Source organism: Netta rufina (assembly GCF_964035555.1).
Source record: "Netta rufina genome assembly, chromosome: 2".
NCBI classification, from domain to species: Eukaryota; Metazoa; Chordata; class Aves; order Anseriformes; family Anatidae; genus Netta; species Netta rufina.
Genome location: NC_140124.1, coordinates 20,966,822 through 20,990,528, shown reverse-complemented (window position 1 = coordinate 20,990,528; position 23,707 = coordinate 20,966,822). Strand labels below are relative to the sequence as shown.

The 23,707-nt window shown below is 38.2% G+C and overlaps 1 protein-coding gene across 8 annotated transcripts in view; it reads left to right on the top strand.

The window, feature by feature from the left end:
• The window catches only part of CACNB2 (calcium voltage-gated channel auxiliary subunit beta 2), a gene marked incomplete at both ends in the record, with an annotated part of 240,035 nt that overhangs the window by 139,929 nt on the left and 76,399 nt on the right, over positions 1-23,707 (top strand). For 6 of the 8 annotated variants that reach the window (XM_084281287.1, XM_084281289.1, XM_084281286.1 and 3 more), the window contains one exon: positions 23,014-23,133. In XM_084281287.1, the coding sequence (XP_084137413.1) occupies positions 23,014-23,133 (120 nt within the window). Of the gene's footprint in view, positions 1-22,123; positions 22,193-23,013; positions 23,134-23,707 lie in introns of those variants that run through there. The other 2 variants (XM_084281292.1, XM_084281288.1) reach the window with 1 other exon arrangement.

Genomic DNA, 23,707 nt, shown 5'->3' with positions numbered 1-23,707 from the left:
GGGTTCTCCAACACATTTCAAGGAATTAATTTAGTTACTTTGGATTTTTTCCCCCTTGTTTTGTAATGCCAAACAGCTCTGTTTTTGAGATGCAGGAAACGTAGAAGAAGTTGTTGAGGAAAATAATTTAAATGCAGCTGTCTGCACATTGAACTCATTTGTGTGTGCAAGTCACACAAACTTTCACAGACCAAGCAAGGAAACTGAAAAGAGCTTGGTTTCTTCAAAGCAGTAAACAACATGGCATTACAGCAATTATGTTGCAGATTCACTGATTGTTTAAAAAAGTAGACAAGCAAGAAAGTTTCCAACTATAAGCTTTTAATAGACTGTTTTTCTTTACTCCATTGCATTGTTGTAGTTATGTGTAAAGGGTTGCAAATCTGTATTGGTTGTTTTTGTTTTGTTTTGCAGTCTCAGTGTTCCTCTACACCTTTTGCAGTTACTGTTTAGTAAAGGGAGTGGGAGCTTTGGGTCTGAAATATTCAAGTACATTGAAAGTCACCTAAATAGCTGAAGAATGGTGCTAGGGCTGTGGAGCCCAGTGCATCGCTCAATCGCTTGTCCTGATACTGTTTCAACTTTATTAAAAATATAGAAGTTCTCTGTCATAGAAAATAGTTTAATGCTTAAGACACCTGTCCCAGGCGGGTGGGACATCGCATTCCAGTTCTTCCACGTAATTAAGCAAAGTGAAGTGGCATCAGTAGAAAAATGTAGGAAGTCCACAATGAATTGCATGGGTTTTGGTGTGTGTATGTTTGTTTTACCTTCAGTATCTCTAGAGGTCCATGAAACCAAAGTTTATTGCTTTGCCCAAACAAAATGTTTCATTAAGTCCATACCAAAATATCTTTTTTTCTCTCTTTTAAGCAAGATTATTCTGGGGAAAATATGGGTCTGCTTTTTTTAGTGTTATTTTGGCAGCCAAACTTACCAAGATGTTTGTTTACTCAGTGATAAGATTGTAATGGGGCTATTCTTAAAATCACCAAAAATAGAAAAGGTGGCCTATGAAAGCTTGAAGAACAGTTTTATTGTTCAATAAAACCTAGAATCAATGGAAAATTTCTCTTTGTACAGATCTGTAGTTCATGAAGCCATATGCTCTGTGCTGTGGAAAAGGCATTTGTTTTATCTTCCCACACAAACAATTACTTATGAATCACTGAAGGACAAAGACAGTGAAAAGAATGACAATGAAGAATCTTGAGATTTTGTTTAAAGTTCACTATAAATTTCAGACAATTTAAAATGAGTGTGAGACATTCTAGCTGTGAAAGTAAAATGTAACTTTTGTCCTAGAAAGATTACTAATAAAATTAAACATTGCATGATTAAACTCTCTCTTAAAGGAATTCAATAAAGCCCTCTTAGAAGCCCAGCCCTTGAATAACTCTCTCTTTGACCACTGTGTGTTTCATATGCACACCTGTATATCTATGTGTGTACACGTTTGAAGCAACAGGAGCACGTGAAGTGATATTCCAACTCAGTTAACTTCAACAGCATAACTTTAGCTATTTAGACTGGTACATCCAGGTTTTGCATGTGGTTTTGAAAACCTCATTGGTTTTCTTTTTATTGCAGTGCATAAACAAACATCCACTATTATTTAATTCTGAGTGCATAATAAGTCTAGATACCTGTCAGCACTGATACTCAATTTGTGTACTACCCGCAAACCTTGGATAAACAAAGATAATGTTACTTAAAGATCAGATATCAAAGGCAATGCTGGGGTTTAGAACGACTCAAAATTCAGAAAAAAAATTGCTCATATCATGAAATAGAAATATTTTTTTAAAATGACTTGATAGAACCATGTGGCTATTGTCCTCTCCTGTTTGAATGCTTATTTTTTCATAAATGCTGACTCGGGATATTAAATGTCTTTAGCATTGCATTTTAGCACTTTAGGTAAAATGCGTAACCTCTTAAGAACTGATGGAATAAACATTTTTTTTGTGCCATAAACTGGAAATGCTGAAATGTTCGAGTCTAGCAAGCAATTTTATTTCATAAATAGAGGAATCCATAAAAAGCTATAGGCCAAGCTATCTTATTTGTGGCTACAACTTTTTTTTTTGTGTAGGGATTTCCTGTTTGCAAAATAAACTTCTGGAACAGAACAGAATTGGAATAGCTCGTCAAAACCAATGAAGAGTGGGAACTCCTTTTCATGGCTGTCTGGTAAATCATACTCAGCATTAACCTCCCAGAGCAAAAACATTTGAAAATTACTCCAGACAGCCTTTTTAGTCACTACATAAAGGATAAGGGAAATGTAGGGTTGCTTGGCTCTCACTATGGACTGCGTTTGGCCCAGCAGGGCTTTTCCCACAGCCACAGATCCTCTGCTCCTGCTGTTGGGTGAGCTTTGTGCGGGCCGTAGGTTATCTGCAGCCGTGTCCCACCACTGCCGTCTTCCTAGGCCCCCGGGTTGAGGTGCACAAACCAAGACTGTCAGGGGTTGCTTGTCTGTCTGTCATCGGGTCTGGGACATGTCGGTGTCTCCCTGCATCCCTCTGGGGTAGAGATATTGGGCTGTCTGCTAGCAGGATGTTCAGGCACCATGTTTGGATTAATTCAGATTTCTTCTGAAGACAGGTTGACTGTTGAAAAGGTGTTTTGTAGCAGCGTATTTCTGAAGTAGGGAGGAGTTTTCTCAGTAATTTCTCATTTAATGAAAATCACTGAATTTCCTTCCCTTTTGGTTTCATATGTCCTTCCTGAGGTCAATTAGGTGAATTTATATTTATTTACATGTAAATATTCATTAAATTTATAGCCAATCTAAAATGAAATGACAAAGGGAAGGGTATGTGCTAGTTTAGGAGAAAGCGTGGTGGTCTGGGAAAAGATTTAACTCCTCAGAACTGCAGTTCATTTTAACTACTCCAAAACCTCTGCAGTTGAGATAAAGTGCTGATAACTGAATTCACAGTTTAAAACACTATCCTTCTCTGTCCCCATTAATCGCATTAACCCTTTGAACCCAACTTAGAGGGGGTTTGAACTGTATCTGTTGAACTTCCCGCTACAAAATGGTAGGCATGCAAGTTTCTTCTTTGTCTTCAGAAATAATTTGAAGTGAAAGGCTCTAATAGTCTATTGCTACAACAGAATTTGTCCCAAAGGAGCAGTATCAACACTTGGAGTGTGTGTTTGCAGGCACCTTGCTTTCTTTTTCTGCACCAATGAGTCTTTATTATTACTTACTATTACTTCTACCCAGTGGAAAAAAATCAATACAAAAGTTGAAAAGTCCTGCAGCCCCAGAATAGCCTGGTGGGATGAGGGAGATGGCAAACACAAAAGATCTCCATCAGAAGAAAAGCTAGGCCTGTAAATGTAAAGGGAAAGGGCAGTGCAGCTCAGAGGACTGAATAACCTGCACAAACAGGGAAATGGAAAACACTTTCACCACTTGGCACTGCAGTGCCTACAGTTTGCTTCTTGCTCTTCTTTAGTTGCCTATCTAAAGATTGACCAAGATCTAATGAGTAAAACTGCTGGTAAATTTGATGATTACTTCTTTGTTAGTAAACACTATTTCTAGAAATTTTAGAAGTATCACAAAAATGAAATACTCATAATTTCTTGCAATTAGAGATAAATGGTGTTTTGACAAAGGTGACAGGCCATCTATATACCATCTATATTACTTTATATTATGAGCCTGTTGGGGGAGAAGGGGGGTAGAAACACCAGAAAAACATCTGATAGCTTTCTAATTCTTTTTTGGAGTAATAGTGGTTTGTTTACTCAAGTTTTTGTAAAATACATGCCAGGTGATGGAGCATATAGGTACAGGATCATGCTTTTAAGAAATTATATCTGGTGTTCAGTACTTTGAACAGTATTCTCCTTTACATTTTTTTTCCTTTTAACTTTTAGCTACACTACTACTGAAATACATTTTCTCAAATATCACATGCAACTTCCAAACTTTTGCAGAAAAATAGCTGTTTTTTAACTGAATAAACTCAAAATTTGATTCTCAAAATCATTTACTCTTCCTAGATTTCTCTATGAAAATATCTGTAGGAGAAATGTAAAAACCTCCTTATAATTTTGGTGATGTGTTCGTGAGGTCCAGAGCAAGTGTTCTGTTTGTCTTATAAATCCAGCATTTGTCACTTGAATTCTCCAAGCAAAAGTTTTGAAGTTGTCAATTTAAATTAAATCTTCAGTTCCCTGGAGTTTGCTTATGTCCTTTTGCAGGATGGAGCACTTTGCGTAGAATATTAAGGATGATGTTGACAGATGCCAGTTATGGTTCCTGCAGGGCAGCCTGATCTGCTAAGAAGTATGAAAGTCTGTCTGCTACATTTCTGAAGGAGTGGAAGGTCTTGCAGCAGTCTAATATTCCAACTGAGAATAGGTGCTTTTTGAGTGCTATTAGTGAATCAGTCAAACCCTGATTCCATTTGCAGCAGGCATACTGCTTACAGGGCTAATTTTGCTATAAAAAGGGGAAAAAAAAAACACACCTATTCTAGAAACTTGCTATTGTAAGTCCTAGAAATCGGTCAGGCAAACACATTTATGCATTTTCAGTGTTTATTCTGAGTCATTGTTAATTACCTTATTTCATAAACTGAGTAAAGGGAGAAAGGATAATCAGGGTATTGTTACGAATGGAAAGAGTCACATATCAGTGTTGAGCAATGTTGTGTTTGTTGGTTTTTAAATTATATTGCAGATTTACACAGGACCATGCCATGTCTACAAATCATACATCAGGATTGCATGTTTGGGAAACTCACTCACTCGAATTGCAAGCACGGTTCTGCAAATTACCTGTGGGAGAATACTTAAAATGAAACCCTGAGATTTGGAAAGACTTTTGTTGTTTATCTTAGGTCAGCCTAAGGCAGCAACATCTTGTGTCAGGTGAATATGTCATGAGGCACACGTGAGAGTAACTTGGAGGGCAGACTTGAAAGGACAGAAAACTGAACTTGTGATTTGTCTATCCTCATACAAATCACTTGACATTTTGGTTTGCTGCCTTTAAACTTTAGACGATATTTGGTTCTCTTCGCTTAATGATAGAGGTTTAACCTGTTAAGGCTGGTAAGTTGCTTTAAAGTTACTGGCCTTACACATATCAAATGCTGATATTTGATTAAGTTGCAACTGCAAATGATGTATGCATGTACTAGGAATGAAGTTAGTTATTCATGCCTAAAACAGGGTGTTTAGTGAGAAGAACGCTACGTGAAAGATGTGTTCACAGCCAGAGCTGGATGTGGGTTTGTGAAATAGATGCACTTAGCAGCCCTTTGCACGTGGATCCTCTGCAGCAGCCAAAGTGGAGAAGCAATACAGTTTTTCTTTCCTAAATTGGAAAAATAAGGGTCATTCTGCATGGCATCATTCCCCACAGCTAGCTTGGAGATGTCTCAGCTGCGCTTTAGGCATTGCATGTGAGCTCTGGGATTCCCCCAAGGGAGAGCTGTGGGCTCTAAGCATGCACTGGGACAGCCCCTGAACTGGTGTCAGCTGCTACAGTGAAATGCTGAGGAGGAAAACTGTGCTAAACTCATGCACAGAGAGGTCATGGTCACTTCTGTGTTACTGCCAGGGTGCACAGCATGCTTTCCAGTTAATGATCTGTGCAATTGTACTGAAAATATTTTTTCCCCAGAGTCAAACAAGTGTTTAACCTCCTGTAGTGCCAAATTAGATATTTTTTTTTATTAATGACAGCAATCTTCGTATATTTTTCTTGTCTCCTTTCTTTAATTTGATTCTTACTGACTGAAAATGGAGCCATTCTGATTATTGATAGTGTATTAGAATAGAATAGTATCACAGAATCATTCAGGTTGGAAAAGACCTCTGAAATCATTTAGTCCAACCTTTAACCTAGTACTGACAAGTCCACCACTAAACCATGCTACTACATTCTACATCTTCATGTTTCTTGAAGACCTCCAGGGATGGTGACTTAACCACCTCCCTGGGCAGCCTCTTCCAATGCTGTACAACCCTTTCAGTAATGATTTTTTTCCTAATATCCAACCTAAACCTCCCCTGGTGCAACTTGAGACTATTTCTCCTCATTGTACCACTTGGTGCTCGGGAAAAGAGCCCAATTCTCACCTCACTATAGCCTCCTTTAAGGTAATTGTACAGAGCCTCCCCTGAGGACCCCGTATAAGGTGTCACCTGAGCCTCCTTTTCTCCAGGCTAAACAACCCTAGCTCCCTCAGATGCTCCTTGTAAGACTTGTTCTTAAGACCCTTCACCAAATATTAGAGGGATGCACACTGTGTCTGGCCTTCCCCTCCCTCCATCTCCCCATCATGACACACATGCCAGCCTGTCGACTGTAGCTCAGCCATCCCTCACGTGGAATGTAACTCATTTGTTTCTAAGTGTGGTGTCTTGGAGTATGCTCTGCTCTCTGAAACTTAATACGAGGATCTGCAATTAACTTATAGTAACAGGGATTTCTGACAGTGAATATGAGGCAAATTGATGGCAAAAATTAACCCAGACCTTTTCATACCAGGTTAATGCTGAGTGTCTGAAGGCAATGAATGTACCTCTTGCTGTGGAAATGAGACACAAGTAGCTCACCATAGCTGAGAAACAGGTTTGTAACCGAGGCATGCACAGGAGGGAGCCATGGGAAGTGAAGAAGGCCAAGTGGTTTCTGGCATTTAGAAACCAGCCATGCTGCCCAACTCCAGATGATCCAGTAGCAAGGGAGAAGTTGTATCCTTCCTCCTTCAAGGACTAGAAAATATGAGTTTTTGGAGGCGAGAGGAAGAGATGAAGAGTGTGCAGGCTGGCCTGGGTTGGCAGGAATAGTGCAGTTCATTTCACAGTTATGAAGGAAAAAACAATGAAATGAAACCAAGTATTTTCAAGTTGCACACACAGATAACTATGGGTGAGCATCCTCATGTTGTTTTCATAGCTCCCTCATTTGCTTCTCACTTTTTTCTCCCAGTTTGTACTAAGTGCTCATGGGGAAAAAAACCCACAAGGACTGCACATGAGTGCAGAGCCCCGTCTCTGTGTTCCCTCCATCAAACTGCACGAGGTAGCCCTGTACCTCGCATCTCCTTTTCCATGTCTCAGATAGCATCAGGAAGGACGGGAGGAAGCCTTGCTCAGGACCTGGTTAAAGGAGAAGCTAATATTAGATCTAAGCCTGTAATTTGTTCCATTTTTTTTTTTTTTGTGAGAATTTACTAATACGGAAAAGTACAAATCTGTGTGTGTGTAAAATACAGAACTATTTTTCTTTAGCAAGTTTATTTAAGACAGTATCAAATACTTTTTTTTTTTTTTTAAGTGAAATATCCTACTGCAGCTGATCTCATAAAGAATTTACTGTTTTTACGTGTTAGATGAAACCACACGGTCTCTGACTTCCTTCATAATTAACAATAGATCTGTATACAAGTGAAAACAAAGGAACAGAAAACTAAAGTAAATTCTCAGTGTCCCAGATCTCTGATAAGGCAAACCAGGCCAGCCAAAACCAAGTGCATGAGCTCACAACAAAACAGAGGTGTTCCAGAAAGCCTGTCATGACTAGGGGCAGGTATTGAAAACACTTATTCAGTTGTGATTGTGTAGATTTGTTTTCAGAAATGTGGTATGAATGTATGATAAAGTAGCATTACCTTTGAGTAATTCAGTGATATTCCTTGTACTTTTAGGAAGAATATTTACTGATTTGTTCAGTGGTTCTGTGGTGTCTTGAAATCTGGCAAAGCACTGCTCAACATCTCTTTCTGGACAGTTTACCTCAGTGAAGTCAACCAGCATGAACTTTTACAAGAAAACACAAGCAAACATAGAAACATAGAATGGTTTGGTTTGGAAGGGAACTTAAAGATCACCCAGTTCCAACCCCCTGCCATGGGCAATGATACCTCCCACCAGACCAGGTTGCTCAAAGCCACAGCCAACCTGTCCTTGAATATAACTTCATGATTAGGAATAACTGAGTTTTTCCCTTCTGTATTGTCATCTGTTGTACAGGTCTCGCTATTTAAAAAATGGCTATTTTTCAGTGACAAATTTGAATGGAGTGTAACATAGCCAAAACAAACATTAGCAGGAGAGGCACCAAGCTGGCTACAGCAGCACAGAACTAATGATGAGCTAATTCCTTGTGCTTCTCTGATTTAGGTAGCTACAACAATGCAGAATTGGCTTGGATTTCCCTGCACACATCTGTGTATGTGTGTGTATATAGGTCCGCAGGCTTTTGGGAATTATTTACAACTTGCTCCCTGTTACGCCACATACATTCATACTTCATATTTAATTAGATGTCAGGAGACATCTCTAGTTAGAGAAGTCTTGTGGGTAAGAGATATTAATGTCACACCTGTTTTAAGTCATTAATTTATAACTCTCATGGTGGAACCCTATGCAGAAAAGTCACAGCTATTTAGAAGCAGGCAACCTGAATGTCTCTTGTTAAAGAAATGGGACTTGTATGTGCTGTGCATGGATATGATACAAGAAATTTCCAGAATTTGCAGGGGCCCCAGTGTGGTGTTTCTAAAAATAGAGTTATTTTAAAGTCTGTTCTCCAGTTAAGTATTTGTGACATGCATTTTGATTTCTGTGTTTTTTAGTCCACGGATAGATGGGAGTTAGCGAAAGGGGTACACATATAACCTGTTTTATGTGAAAAATTGAAATCGTGACTCCCCTGCAGCACATACGGGAAGTTAAAGTCACAAAGGCATGTTCATGCTGTCTGCCGTACGTGCCCGGCTGCCTGCTGTGGCAGACTGCCTGGTTTAGATGCTCTATCTCGGGTGGTGCAGCTCTGTTTCTCCCATCTACAGTGTATGATGCTGTGTCTGGCAGCCTAGATCGCTCGTTGCTCCCTTGACCTTTCAACACCACAGTAGTTATGACAGTTAGATTAAACACTCCTGGCAGGCGGGCTGAATATAGTCTGACATCATTTTGATAGGAACCTTCCACACAGGTGAATCAAAAGCCAGAAAAATCTGTTTCAGATCATGCGATCTGGAAGTTCACCCCTTTCAGGCACAATTCCCTTTATTTCTTTTCTTCTTTTGCAGTTGAGTTTGTGTGTTCATGCCTGGATGGAAATAGAATTTTGTTTTCCAATCGGTTATGCTAAGTAGGTCTGATGAACCAGTTCCGAACAACTTATCAGATTAAACTTATTACTTACTTTTCTTCAATACTGGCTGTCAGGAAGTCTATCTTAGAAAAATCTATCCAGCTGTTTAACAAAGCTGTGGGCATCTGTCTTTATGAAGATTTGCCTTCTCTAAATAATAAACAAGCTCTGAACAATTGGGTTGACAAAATGAAGCACTGTTTGTTTACTCAGGCTACGTGTTACTTCCCAGATAGCAACTTCAGCTGATGAATAGGAATAACAAAATGCCGGGGATAGTTACTGCATTTTCTATAAGAATCACTAATTCTTCTTTCAGCAAATCTTTTATTTATGTAGAAACAGGTAATGCTAACCATGACAAGCTTGTTTATTATTTTGTGCGTGTCTGACCATATTAATAACTAGGATTTTTTGCAGGGGAAAATTTAGTGAAACTTGGGTGTTTTGACAACTGTAATTACAGGACTGTAAAAACCAGCAATTTTAGAAGCTTTTCTCTGAGGAATGAATGAATGAAAGCCCTGAAAAGTTCTGAGTGTGTTTCTTTCTCATTTGTAACACAATGTGAATCTACATATTTTAACTTAGCAATACATGATTGCATATCCATACAGTTTTAGGCATTTACAGTTCTAGGATAATGTACTGTCTTCTTTTATGATATGCAGTATAGTTTTATTGCTCTGATAAAAGTTGCAAACAAGTCAAATGGACTTAATAAGCATAATTTTTAATACAGTTTTGTCCTTTTTTAAGTCAGTTGCTGTGTTTTGTTCCAAATATCTCAGCAAATATTCTTATTAAAAAGAATTTGTTCAAATCAGAGTATTTGTGTTTTAGTGCAAGCAAAGTAATGCTGTTGCACAGGTCCAAAAAAAAAAAAAGTTTCCTACTAATATGAATTCTTAAGTCTAAGGTCAGTTAGACCATTACAGGAATTTTAAGCAGAGGGAAAAATAGTAGATGGTTCATAGAAGCAAAGCTGACACATGTATAACTATTATTAGTGTATTATGTTATAATAATATGACTGTATTCCTTTAAGGAACAGCTCAAGATTGAAAGGAAAAGGTCCTTGCATGTCTTGTTATAATCTATATTTGCCCAAAAGTACATGAGATATTTACTTTCCTTACTGGAAGTGACTGCTTTTTCTATGTGATGAAGCTGGCTTTAATGAAAGTGGCTGTGTTGAACTCAATGCAGTTGTATTTCTTTGCATGTGCAAGCTGCTCAGCAAGATAAATTGTGAGGCTAAATGTCATTTAACTTCATAAATTATTATTTTAAGATGCTAGATTACTTTTAGAGTTCATTTATATATATATTTTTGGTATAGGAGGTTAACAAGGAAAATTATGTATTAAGTTGCAAAATTTCCACCCAGGGAGATTTTCAAAACTCAACTAGACAAGGCCCTGAGCAGCCTAACCTAGATTTCAATATGGCCCTGCCTTGAGCAGGAGGTTGGACTAGATGTCCTCCAGAGGTCCTCTCCAGCCTAATTTCTCATGTGATTCTCTTCAGAGCATATAGGCTATAGAGAAATATTGATGGCATTGAAATGGAAATTCCCATGTTTTATGGTATGAATAAAAACTCAGTCACAGAAGTCAGCAATTGCCAATGATTTAGTTCCCATTGCTGAAAGATGCCTTATATAGGTCTGAGACTGTAGACATTTGATCTGTAATTAATCCTAATTCTTTTGTCTTCGTATGCATTCTATATAAACATGGTTATGCACCTATACAGAGAGAATTGAAGGACAGGGGTATTAGGTTGTTGCTCAAATATAGTCAATTTATCATATATATCATATTGTGGTTTACCACTTATATTTAAGAAAGTTGTGTTCTGCTTTCCTTAATTATCTTGTGGTCTTTCTAAGATGGAATAATTCTTATTGTTCACTATAATTCTGTTGTTTGTTATACAGGCATCCTGGCAGGAACATGGGTGGCCTTCAGAGATGCTTAAATAAAATCATAAGGCTCATTGTACAAGACTCTAATACCATATGTGAAATTATGCTTTTGCTGATTGACTTTCCACTAAAATTTAACAGCAAGAAAATGATTTTTTAATCTAGTTATCACATACACTTATTTGTCGATACCAGCTAATAATTTAACCTGCTTTGCCTTCTGGTTATGAGTTTTGCCGTGCATGCATGGATGCTATTGCCCTCTCCCCATCAGTTATGTAAATTTTAAGAAAAAATGAATAATTTTGCTCAGCCATATCTTATTAGTACAAAAGAATTCTCAGATCAACTTGTATTCAGAGGTTTGATGGATTTCACAGAGAAGAACATCTGGGAAATGGTCAAGATAGGGCTCTTCTTAGTGTATTGAGGGAGAAAATACAGTCCAAGTGATACCATTTCCTCCAACCATTGTGGCCTTGTCAGCATAGGACTAGGAAGATTTGAGCACTTTCTGTAATCAAATGCCTCCCAGTTATAAGCATACATTAAAAAAAAGGCAAATTAAAAAAAGGAAAAAAAAATGGTAAAAAAAATAACCATGAGTTATGCTGTTTTGCTTACGGCTATTTTAAATAAACCTGGACATCTGTGTTTGTAAGTGTGGTGGGAGAGATTAGTCCTGCCGGTTACACAACATGTTTTGTGGATCAGCTTGCCTTGTGACAATTGACAGCGTTGTCCCTGCAATTCTGTGGTAGATTTTATGGCGTGAATAAAATGCTATTCCATTTAAATGAGATCTTTTTTACTGTGATCAAAGGGGGAACAAGAAGGACCTACTCTTGAGATCATTGGCTATCCTGATTGTGAAAACAAACAGAGCTTTAAAATACATGATGCCTTTTGAAATCACAAAAGGATCCAAGCCTGCAGACAGCCAACAGAACACGAAAGGTTATAAAAGAGCACATTTGTGTTACTGTGCCAAGTTCAGCAACAAGCGTTTCCTTTTATTCTCCATGAAGAGAGAAATAATAGACTGTAATTTTTGTTTCACCCCCTGTGAACTCAGAAACTTTAAGAGTTAAGGGGATGCTAAGTGTATGAGTTACCACTGATTACAGACTGAATTAACTCTTGCAGAAGGAAGGATGGAAGAAGGAAAGCTCATGTCTGGAGGGAGAAGTTCTGGTTTTCTAAATAAAAAGTTACAATACTTTGTAACAACTGCTTTAGCTTTATTTAAATCAGTTAAGGAAAAATGTAAAATAATAAATAAATGAGTTACTAAATTCCTTTTTCCAAAACAGAGATGAACTGGAATGCATCTTGCATTTATTGGTGACTTCTGGATTTAACCTGACCAAGGAAGCCAGCTTTGTGTCTCTGGAGAATATTCCAGGGGGGTTGAGTGTGAAGATACCTGAGTTGTGGCCTAGCAACACATATACTATGCGTCCACTGAGGTTTTGGTGGCAATTTTTTAAGCAGAAACTGGAGGAAACTTATAAAACTCCCTCATAAACTGAAGGAAATAATGAATTTTAAATCAGCATAACCAAATGTATTTAATTTCGTTTCTGAACAATAGAGCAAGAGAAAAAGGCGGCCTTTGCCCAGTGCAGCTCCAGAAGGCCAAAAATTGGCAGGGAGGACATGGACTTGTTTTAATTTCTTTGGTGAGAGTTAGCACAACATGTTTTGAGACCTGGGATTTCCATTCTTGAGTTTGTCATCATTGCAGGTGCTGAAGGCTGTCTTGTCCTCTGTGACCAGCGGCCGGGTAGGGATGTGGTGTTCCAAAGTTGCTTGATGCTAGTAACATATTAGTGATGTTACTTTACAGTGATGTGTAGCATTGTTAATCTTAACATTTTTAAATGAGCTGATTATTGTGTAGCACAGCTAGAAATACAGGCTTGCCACGGTGCAAGTTCTGCAAGGAGTATTTTGTTAGATTTCCAAAGCTGCAGATTCATCTAAAATCCTGAGCTCCTGAATACAGCATCTTGTGCAGTAAGCACAGGTGCTACATCCAGGGGAATTATCACCCCACTCTGCTCATTACACCATAGACTACATCTGGATTAGTGTGACCAATTTTGATGCCCCCCAAAAAGAAAAATATGTACAAACTGGGATGGACTCAGCAGAGGGCTCCTGGAAGGTTGGAGCTCGAGCCCTCGTGCTGCAATGAGAGGCTGAGGGACCAGGATTTGTTCAGCTTGGAGATGAGATGGCTTCTTGGGGGCAGGTTGGACTTCAGATGTCCTGAGGCCCCTTTCTGCCTGAAATACCTTGTGGCCTTGAGAATAAGATGGAGTATGTTAAGTCTCTGACACCGGAGAGAGCTCATGCAGGTGTTTTAGTCCTCGGGCGTTCTTTCTGAGAATTTTGGATTTGTGAGCAAATCAAGCATATTTTGTATGCTTGATATTCAGTATTGTATGCTTTGTATGCTTTGTATTCAGTTTTGTATTCAGTTTTGTATGCTTTGATATTCAGTATTGCAGCAGTAGATAAAAGAGCAACCACTGGTTCACAATTTGTTGCTTCCTCTCAAGGAGGAAATAGCTTGGAGAGGGATATGATGTAATGTGCTCTCTTGACCCAGACAAAGTCTGTTCTGAATCAGAAAGAAGTCTGGTCCTGATGTTTCTCATATGTCTGAAAGAGAGAAAATGTTTGGTCTTGTAGGTCAAATCTAGAGTTCACTTATTATCCTGGAAAGTGGCTGTTGTGTTCTACAAAACTTTGAACATTCTGGAGTATGAAAAATATTTCAACATTGAGTTCAAAAAGATCACAATATCTTGTGATTTTTTTAATGATTTCCTTTAAATTTTCTGTTGCAATTCATTTATGTTTTATTTTCCTTCAGGTTAGCATCTAATCATTGTCTCCAGTAGCTGATACATTTCTGTTACCAGGTTGCCTCAAATATTTATTCCTCTTCTAACCCTTCCATTTTTATTTAAATGGTCATATCTCAGGGATGCTACTACAAATCCAAAGTACAAGATCTGTTTTAGCAGTAATAAAAATGCACATAGATTTGTTCATTATTAGAGAACATATATTATCAGGTGGCACACTTTCTACCCTCACCCTTTCTGTGTGGGTGCGCTGGGCTAGATACAGATTAGAGTTAAATCTGAAAGAGCCAACAAATGTGAACCTTTGACATGATGCAATCCATACATCAGCTGGTATATTTTGGATTTAGAACAATAATGTTAAAGGTAGGAAATGCTGGAGAGATACAATTTTCCAAGATTATTTCGGTATATGATAGGCAAGAGGGGCAGGAAGTCTTTCCAGAGAGACTTCTGCATTGCGGTTAAAGTATTATGCGCTGTTGAATTCTTGAAATCCGATGAGATTAATTATTAGAAATCTGGTAATATCTAAATAGTGTAAGGAGCCTCATCGTCTCAAAAAACTGCAAGCGGTTTGTTTTGCCTTATGCTAGACCTGGAGGATAGGTAATGGGTGTGAAGCACCAGTCCTGATGTTTCCCAAGCAGCACACACAAGGGTGAAAGCTGGAGCTAACACCTGAAACCACAAGGACCCACGTGGCTCAGGATACACTTGGAAACTGAGCTTACAATTAGCCCACCGATGAGGCTATTTGTATTGTAGGTAGTGTTTATGGCTTGGAATAAATGGTGCCACGCAGTGTGTAAGCAGCTCACTTGGTGTTTCTGGCACTAATGGAGAGAGCAAAGCTGCAGATGCTTAAAGGACAGTCATGCCTGCTAGCGATACCTGGGCTGAGTCACAGCCAGCCAGACAGACCGCTGGTTGACAAGTTTTAAGTGAGCCTGAGTTAGCGAACACTTCATTAATTATTTCATTAGTCTTCACTGTGTGTAATTTGACAACGGGGTTGAGAAGAAAAGCCCTCCTAATATAAGCAGTGAGCAAATTGCAGTGTTTTATGTCATGACAGTTGCTGATTACTGTTAACAAAAGATCATGACTGGAAGAATCAAGATTTCAGCAGTAGAAGGTGAGCTGGAAAATAAACTTGTCAGAGGTAGAAAAATGTTGTTTCTGACAACTAATCTATGACAGCAGCTTCTTCAGAGTGCACACTTGCCAAACTAACTTGAGTAGATATATGGAAATAAAATAATTAGTTAAACAGATGAGTATGTTTACAGTAGAGAAAGGAAGGGTAGCAAGCATAAATACGTATTCAAAACAGCTGTTGCATTTGAAATAGAATATGGAAGACTTCACTCTATATGCTTAATTTCAACGTTTTTAAAAATTAAAAAAAAACAAACCCAAACCTTCCGTTAGTTATCTGGAGTAGATTTAAAATATTAAATTAGAAAACCAAGTAGGGCTTGTATATAGAGAGATAATTTGGTGAAATGCAAAGGCAATATTTTTTTCTTCAAAATTCTCCATTGCTAACAGCATTTCATGCTAAATTTTATAGGAAGTTATTTTTAAGTATGCAGAAAATCTTAATGACTTGAACCAAAATCCCAGATAAAAATATACTGAAGATCTGGAACAGAGAATCTAAATTGGCACTTTTAACTGAGCTGAGACAAATTGAGATGATGGTTGCCATGCTTTTCTGTAAATTCTTTCCTTTTCTAGTTGTCTTTCTGTTTCCTTGGTGTCATCTCAGATGTGTTCTCCATTTTTTCTCTTTTTAATTGAGAGCCCTTGCGATTTTGTATCTGACCTAATTTTTTTCTCTCTCTCTGTTCTTTCTTGTATATCATCTCATACCATTTTATATTTTAAATCCTTCTTTTTCTGTGTTGTCTTTCTGCAATTTAAAATCCTTCCTTTGTGATATCAGCTGTTGATTAATGCAGTCAAAATCGGTATTTTTTTTCTTTCCTGAAAACCTTATTTATTTTTTTTTTACCTGTTTCTGTCTTAGTAAACAACACCACAATGGAACTTGTTATTACTAATAATCTTGGTTTACCTTTGCCTAGGGGCTTGCACATATGGGTAAGTTACCATAGCTTTAAAAAGTTGTCACGAGTCAACCAAGTTGTGCTCAGATCCCTGTGTGTGCTGGCAGTCTGAGACAAAAGTGAGATGATTCAAGTTCAAGCAGCTTGCAATCATGTCCTTGGTGTATTTTTGTTACTCTGACACCTCTCTCTGAGTTGTTCCACTGGCAACATCTTACCTCTGTCGGTGTTCTGGCTTTTTCTTACAGCTCAAAATCATCGATAATTTAATGTCATCCTTTATATCCAATTAATTGTCTCAATGAAAACTCAAATTATATTTTTTTAAAAAAACAAAACAAACTAAAGTTTTTGACTATGTGATTATTGTTGATAAACCCTATTTTGGTGAGCTAGGAGACCTCCTTGGTTTCCTATCATTGCCCTCTTCCTAAAAAGCACTCTAAACTTTCTCTTCTCTCATAAGTGGGAGAATCTCTCTGTCAGAATATACAGAGCTACCAGATTATCCTCCTTCAGAGGCTTTCACAGAACTAATCTCTGCCATAATACATATAGAAAACTTGCTTAAACAACAACCCACCATGGTTATGCAATGATGAGTCATAATGCTGTTACTGAATGGTTAAAATTGCTTTTTCTATTGCGCTTGTTACCTTGATCCCTTTCTTACTCCCATTTTTTTCTGCTGACATCCTTCAGACTGCAGATTCTTTTAAGCAGGGTATGTCATTCACTTCACGACTGTACAATGCTTAGTACAACGGGGCCTCCAAGTTGTCTCTTTTAGTTGGTTTTTGCAAAATATGGTAAACTGTAACACACCAGAACATCCCACAGATTTGGGAAAGTTTGGCTTTGGTTGAGGGGTCTATGTGTTTGTTTGATCACTGTTCTAAGGTCCGCAGCTGCCCTTTTGGAAACAGTTTGCATGTTGCCAATAGTTTTCCAAGGAGTAGCCACAAAAAGCCAATCAGTCCTCTAAACATACGAACTCATGCTACTTTCTCTTAACAAAGCAACAACAGAAAGGCAAACATTTAGGCTAGTATTGTGAAAATGTTAGTGCAAATGTGTGCCTTTTTTGGGTGTGTGTGTGTGATTTTTATGGTTTTTCGTTTGTTTGCTTGATAAAGTACCTGATACAACTGTTTCCCTGGTCTAAGAATGCCAAAATCTATCTAGGTTTCTGCAAAGCTAAGGTCTGTTTTTAAAAAACTCTTTCATCCAGCTGTTGATTGGATTAGCATCCTGGAAACCTGTTAATGTCCAGCTGGGTGCTGCGATTAAGCTTGCCAAAGTCATGTTAAGGGTAAAGAGAAGACTGGTTTTCTATATAATCTCCTTTTTAATCACATTGCCACCCTAAAGCTCCCAGCTGTTCTAAAATTTCACTCCTCCTGCTATATGAATGTCCCCTGTGGATGTAGATTCTGCTGCAATGCCCAATTTGCTGTAAACCAAAAAATAAAGAAAAATTCTAATCACTGTTGCTTTTGTTCTTAAATGCAAGCAAAGCATGTCAGTGACTGTTCTAAGAGTTGTTTGCATTGCCTATATGGTGCCTGTGGGAGAGCAGCTTTACAGCATTTAAGTGGAAATGGGCGTGTGGTGGGCAAACGGCCAGCCTCCGCTTGTGCCAAGGACTGGAGAGGGCACGAGGACTGACTAGCCTTTGAGCCTGCCAGGCTGTGAAGTGTCCATGGCCCTTACCCAAAGAGTCAAAAATTCCTGCCTCATATCCCCTTAATGAATGCATGCTCGCCTTCCTTTTCCAAAATATGTTTCATATTGCACGTACCACAGGTACATGCCAAACAATCAGAATTACTTTGGTATTTCCTTAAAAATACAACCCTTGAGTAATTAATTTTCCAATCTGTACAACATTGTATAGCACTTTTGGAATCAAGCCGTGTTTTGGGCTTTGAAGAACATCTTTCAAAATAATGACATTGCTTAGAGGTCTAGAGAAATCTCCCTAAATAAGAAATTTTCACATTTGCCATCTCTGGCCATTGTGCCAGACTGAGGTACCCGTTGTATTGGTGGTGTTTTTCTAATTGTATGGCCCACAGATTGCAGGTTGGTCAGTCTGTGAGGAAACATGACAATCTGTGTTCATTGTTAGCATGTTATAATTGAAATTTGCCCATGTCAGCAGTTTCACTTCATGCTAGATCTTAATATTTCACATTTTGCTTGTGTTTTGCATCACTTTTAAAGATTTTTAAATTAACTGAAAATTTTACAGAAATAACCTTTCAACATTTTCTTTTATGTTAACTTATTTTTGGCATTCCAGATGTAGTAGTGCATCAGATACATGGTGTATCATCTCAAATCATGCCCTAACCTAGTGAGACCTAGCTCAGGTCTCACTGTGCAAACAAAGAATAATTAAAAGTATGAAGGCATACAGATCTTTCTCCTTTTGGATTTAAAATTCTCTTCAACATGAAATAAGTGAAGAGATGAAAAATAGATCTGAGAGGAAATCCTAGCATTATAAATGAGGACTGTGTCTGCATTCACATGTACTCCTTTTTTCTTGTAAAAGCTTGTATGTTTGCACACTGTTTCATGTCTTCATTTAATAAATAATGCCATAAAAAGTCCCTACCTGAAGGAACTTGTTTGATAATTCTAACAAGATAATTATTTGAGAATTTTCAGGAGTTTGGAAAGTTACCTGTCCTAATGATATTCAATTCATAACTGGATTACCAAGCTAAAGAAAAACCCTGTGTTCTCAAAGGACCACTTTTATTTTTCATGAGAAAGGCGTAATATAAAGTCCATGACTGAATTTGCAAGTCTAATTATAGCTGTATTAATCCGGGGAGAATTACAGAAAATCCAGTAACAGACCAAACACATCAGATTTTGCACTATGAACGTAACCTTGCAGACAAAATCTGTGCCTAGGCTCCCACTGTACTGACCAAAGTTACAGGTGGGTAAAGAAAATTAGCATGAAAAATAAGATCTCTAGAGGCACCACCTCATTTAACTAAGGAATTTCTACCTACAAGTAAAGGAAAATAACAACAAAAATAATCTTTACTGAGCAGCGTTTTTTTACCTGGGAGACACGGTCTTAAGAAAATGATATACCCTTACTACAAAATGTAAGATGTTTGGTCTTGAGGAAAAAGGACCTCAAATATGATCACATGATTTTACACTAAGGGTGTGAAAAGTATGGCTTCGTAGTAAAAAAATACCTTATAGAAGCTACTCTAGTAGAATAAGTGATAAGATAGTTGGTAAATATTTGTCAAGCATGTCATTAAAACAGGGAATGATTTTTAAAACAAACACATTTTATAAACCTGCCATGCAAGGAGAAGAAGAAAAGGGAAAAAAGAGTAAATAGATGGGATAATTATTAACATAAGATATCTCACTTTTCTTAGACAGCTTTCCATGAAAGATGAGGAACTGGGGGCTACAGCAGCATGTATTATTGCAGCTCTCTTATATGCAGTGGAATAAGATGAATACCTGCAGGAACACAAAATTTCAGAAGCACTTAGGAAAAGTCTCTGCTAGTCTCCAGAGCAAGCCCTAAAACTTAGTATAACCGAGGGAGGTGGTGCAGTTTCCTTACCTGTAATGAATGGACAATAAGCATCCATGTAGCAATATTTTCCTTGAATAGTCGGGGTACTTCCAAGTTAGATTTAAAAAACTTAAAAAAAAAAAAAAAGTGAAACTAAAGTGAACTACGTTTTTTTGTTTTGTTTTGTTTGTTTGTTTGTTTGTTTGTTTGTTTTTTTTTCACATGAAAGTAGTTGAAAGCATTCCTAGTTTGTATAAAAATAGTCACTAGCTTATAAAATGAATTAATTGTATGATCCTCCTTTTCTGGATTGCCCTGATGTCAGACTTCCAATTTTTTTCTGTGCTCAGGAATTTACATGACCATGTCGGTCCCAGTGGGGAAATAAAATCAATGTTGAGTTTGATACATGTGATTTGTCAATATAATTAAAATAAATTGAATCATTATTATTATTTTTGAATGTATGTTGGGTTTGCAGCCAACACGAGACATGACCAGCACTACAAATGATCTCTGCAGCTGGAAAGATAAAATTCCAGTTTTAATAATGCTGACCTAACATCTGGCTTCTCTAGGGCCACAGGAATTACTTTTCTGTGCTTTGTGCCTTTTTTATAGTCTGAGGACCAGTTAGGCAGCATCCCTTCTGGACAGCAGGATGAAGGACAGTAAAAGTGGTGCCATGCCACTTCGTCAGTGGAAAATGTGATGCATTCACTGTGGAACCACTGTAGAAAGCTAACACCCCCAGTGTCAGTTGTGTGATTGCGGTGTCAGGCTTGCTCATTGGTTTTCCTCTTGCTTAAAGACAGTATTGCCTAGGGGTTGATCTGTGACCAGGTGCCCTGCTCTGCTTCAGAGGAGCACCATGGAGCTGCAGAGCTGGGGAAGGGTTTGGAGGTGCCATCATTGCTGCAATGAATGGGTGCTGGGGGACCCTGGAGTGTTGGGGGCTGGGACTCTGTGGGTGTGGCTTTGTCATAGTCTCAGCTTTTGTTACTGCTTGATAATATCAATGGTTTTGACCAATGGTCACTATTGTGTTAACCGTAATAGCCTTTAATGTCTAGGCTAAACTTCTGGCCACTTGTTGCTGCTGTCCTTTGCCACTGTTACCCCCAGCTCCACTGGTGCAGTCACAATAAAAGGGAAATTTAAACAATAGGCACCTTTGAAATGTGCTTACAACGACTGGGCATTTCCCTAATGGACAAGATCTTTTAAAAATTCCAAGGAAAGTTTATTTTATTGTTTTATTCTGTTGCTTTAGCTCACTTGGCATTTTAGTTTTAGAAGATCACTGTAACATAGTAGATGTATTTGGACTCCTGTAAGCCCTTAATTTTCTTAATGTAATTTCCTTGATGTCTGTTCAAGGACAGGTTATTAAACTTTTAGCTGTAACTGATCTTTTTTATTTTATTTTATTTTATTTTATTTTATTTTATTTTATTTTATTTTATTTTATTTTATTTTGACAAGAATTCTGCATATCTGCCAGGGAACTGTAAATGTTCAGGATAATCATGTTTATGATTCAGTTTATGAAAGGATGGAAGGTGGCTCTGGAAAGCAGAATGTGGAAATGAAACGTTTCCTTTTGTTTTAGTCCTATTAGCATCTAATATTTATGCAGTAAGCGGTACATTGCAGCGTCCTTCCTTTTCTCATCTGTCAATGTCAGAAAAATGCAAGCAGTGACTAGGGGGTTAAATTCCGGTTCAACAGGCACATTTGGGGCTTTATGTCTCTGCAAGGGAGCTCGGTGCCTTACAGTGACGGGAAGCTCTGCGTGACAGGAGCAGGGCTTGCAGCAGACACGCATGACAGCAGCGAGACACTGTACCAGCTATTCCAGCTTTGCAGGGACCTCACGTTTTCCAGCTGTTTACCCTTGAGATGTAAAATGGCAATTTGGCATAGGCTACCAGCCTGGTGTGATGTGAGCATCTGCGTAAAAGGCTGCACATATGGAGCATGCCCAGTGCTCTGAACAGCCTGTTACCCCACCCCCAGCCAATCTAGGAAGAGATGAAATGAACTTTGCACTTGCAAATGTCACTGAATACATTTTGCACAGGATTTTAAAAGGTTCTCTTATAAGCACTATTTTTAACAGCCAAATCCGCCCCCCCAAACGCAAAGGAAAAAGCCCTAGGTATTTTTCTGTGGTCGATCTCAGTTATCATCAATTGAAGCCTCTCTCACAACATCTACCTGAAGTCTGGCTTATTTTACCTTTTTATCATTCAAGTCGATTTTTTTTTTTTTTTGGAGGTGGTGTGGATTTTTATTTTTTTATTTTTTTGCCTTTTTACTGGCATGAGAAAATTTGAGAATTTAATTGCACTAGAATACTTGGAAGCAGTGAGGCTGCAAGCTTGAAAGGCAGAGGGAAGAGAAGGAAGGCTCTCACAGCAGAGCATGGATAGGAAAGGAGCCGTGATTCTGCGGTGCTCAGTGTGCACATGTTTTATGAGATCAGTGCCGGGCGCTGCAGCTGCGGACAATAACTGAGCTGTCTGGCTAATGAAGGCCACCTGGATCAGGCTTCTGAAAAGAGCCAAAGGAGGACGTCTGAAGAATTCTGATATCTGTGTAAGCCCTATGTTTTCATTACTGGCATATATTATATGTATTGCAGAGAGGGAGGAAAAAAAATACAGTGAGGAGAGTACAGTTGTTTTCTGATTGAATTAGCAGAACTCTGTTTTGTATGCAGGGAGATGCAGGGGGAAATCAGAGCTGTCATTATTTATAGAGCTGTTCTGGCATTGTGACTGCTTCCATTGTGGCGATACGTGGACGTGTGTTGAGTCCAGACAGATTTTATTAGTTGGAAGTTGATTTGTGGTCATTTACATGTTTTGCTGAGGGGCAGAGATGGATATGAGCCATTTGCAGTTCTGATGGGGAAAGTGTGTCAGGTAAAGAGGTTGCCCTAAAACAAAAATGGATAGCAGAGTTTAAATCTGCTAGCAGGGATATTGTGTAATGGTAATTATTGATACTGAAGTTACATCTTGGGTATAAAAATCTGTTTCCTTGCTAATAATGTCATTGCTTAGAGTTTACATCTATATGGAGCCATCGTTGAAGCTGCTGTGTGTCCTTCAGCCCTGCACTGCACCACTGCTGTAACTCTACAGAGCAACTGGCTCTGCTTACTAAAATGCATATGAATAAGGACAGAGGCATAGTGCAGGAAATATAACACTGGGGAAGACACCTGCACTTTTGCAAAGTGTCCAGAAGAAAATATTTACTTAGATGTAATTTTACTAAGTGATTTTCCCTTTTTGGCAGTTATTCTCTTTTCAGGGATACAGATTTAATAGGAAAGGCAAGGTGCGTAGCCACTTGTGCTTTTTTTGAACACTGAAACGACTTGTGACATTATTTTTCCTTTCATTGTGCAGGGTTCGGCGGACTCCTACACCAGCCGTCCATCCGATTCAGATGTATCTCTGGAAGAAGACAGGGAAGCAGTGCGGAGAGAGGCAGAGCGACAGGCCCAGGCACAGCTGGAAAAAGCAAAGGTAAGGTGTTATTTCCCCTTATAAAATTCATAAAGAATAAGATTCATAAAATGTTCTGCTTTAAAGAGCTGTCATCTCATCCATTACTGGTACAAATGTTTATAATGTGTTAACATACACTGTAAGACCTGTTATAAAGATTTTCCAGACAACAGTAGGAATTATGTTTTTCAGGAAAAATCACTTAGAATCTGAATTTGCCATAAAAGGCATTCAGTTACTATAATCAGTAAGAATAATCTTATTTAAATGTGTACACTTTTTTTTTTTCTGAATATACTTATTAATTTTTAATGCATGTGCTCAAAGCTTAGAGTTTTTACTGAAGATGCTCATGGAAGTTTGCCTGTGGATCCCTATGACACTTAAAACTTAGAGTTCTAGAAATCAGCCCTCAAACATCCTGTTCACTTGAGCAAAGGATTGGTCCCTAAAAGTCATGTGTAAATAGAGTCTGTTGGAAAGATTTTTTTATTTTTTTCTTCTGAAGATTTCACTGGCTTCACTGGCTTTCTTTACAGTTTGAGTGTTAAATGACCCTGTGAGTAATATGCTCTAGGACTTGTTAAGATTT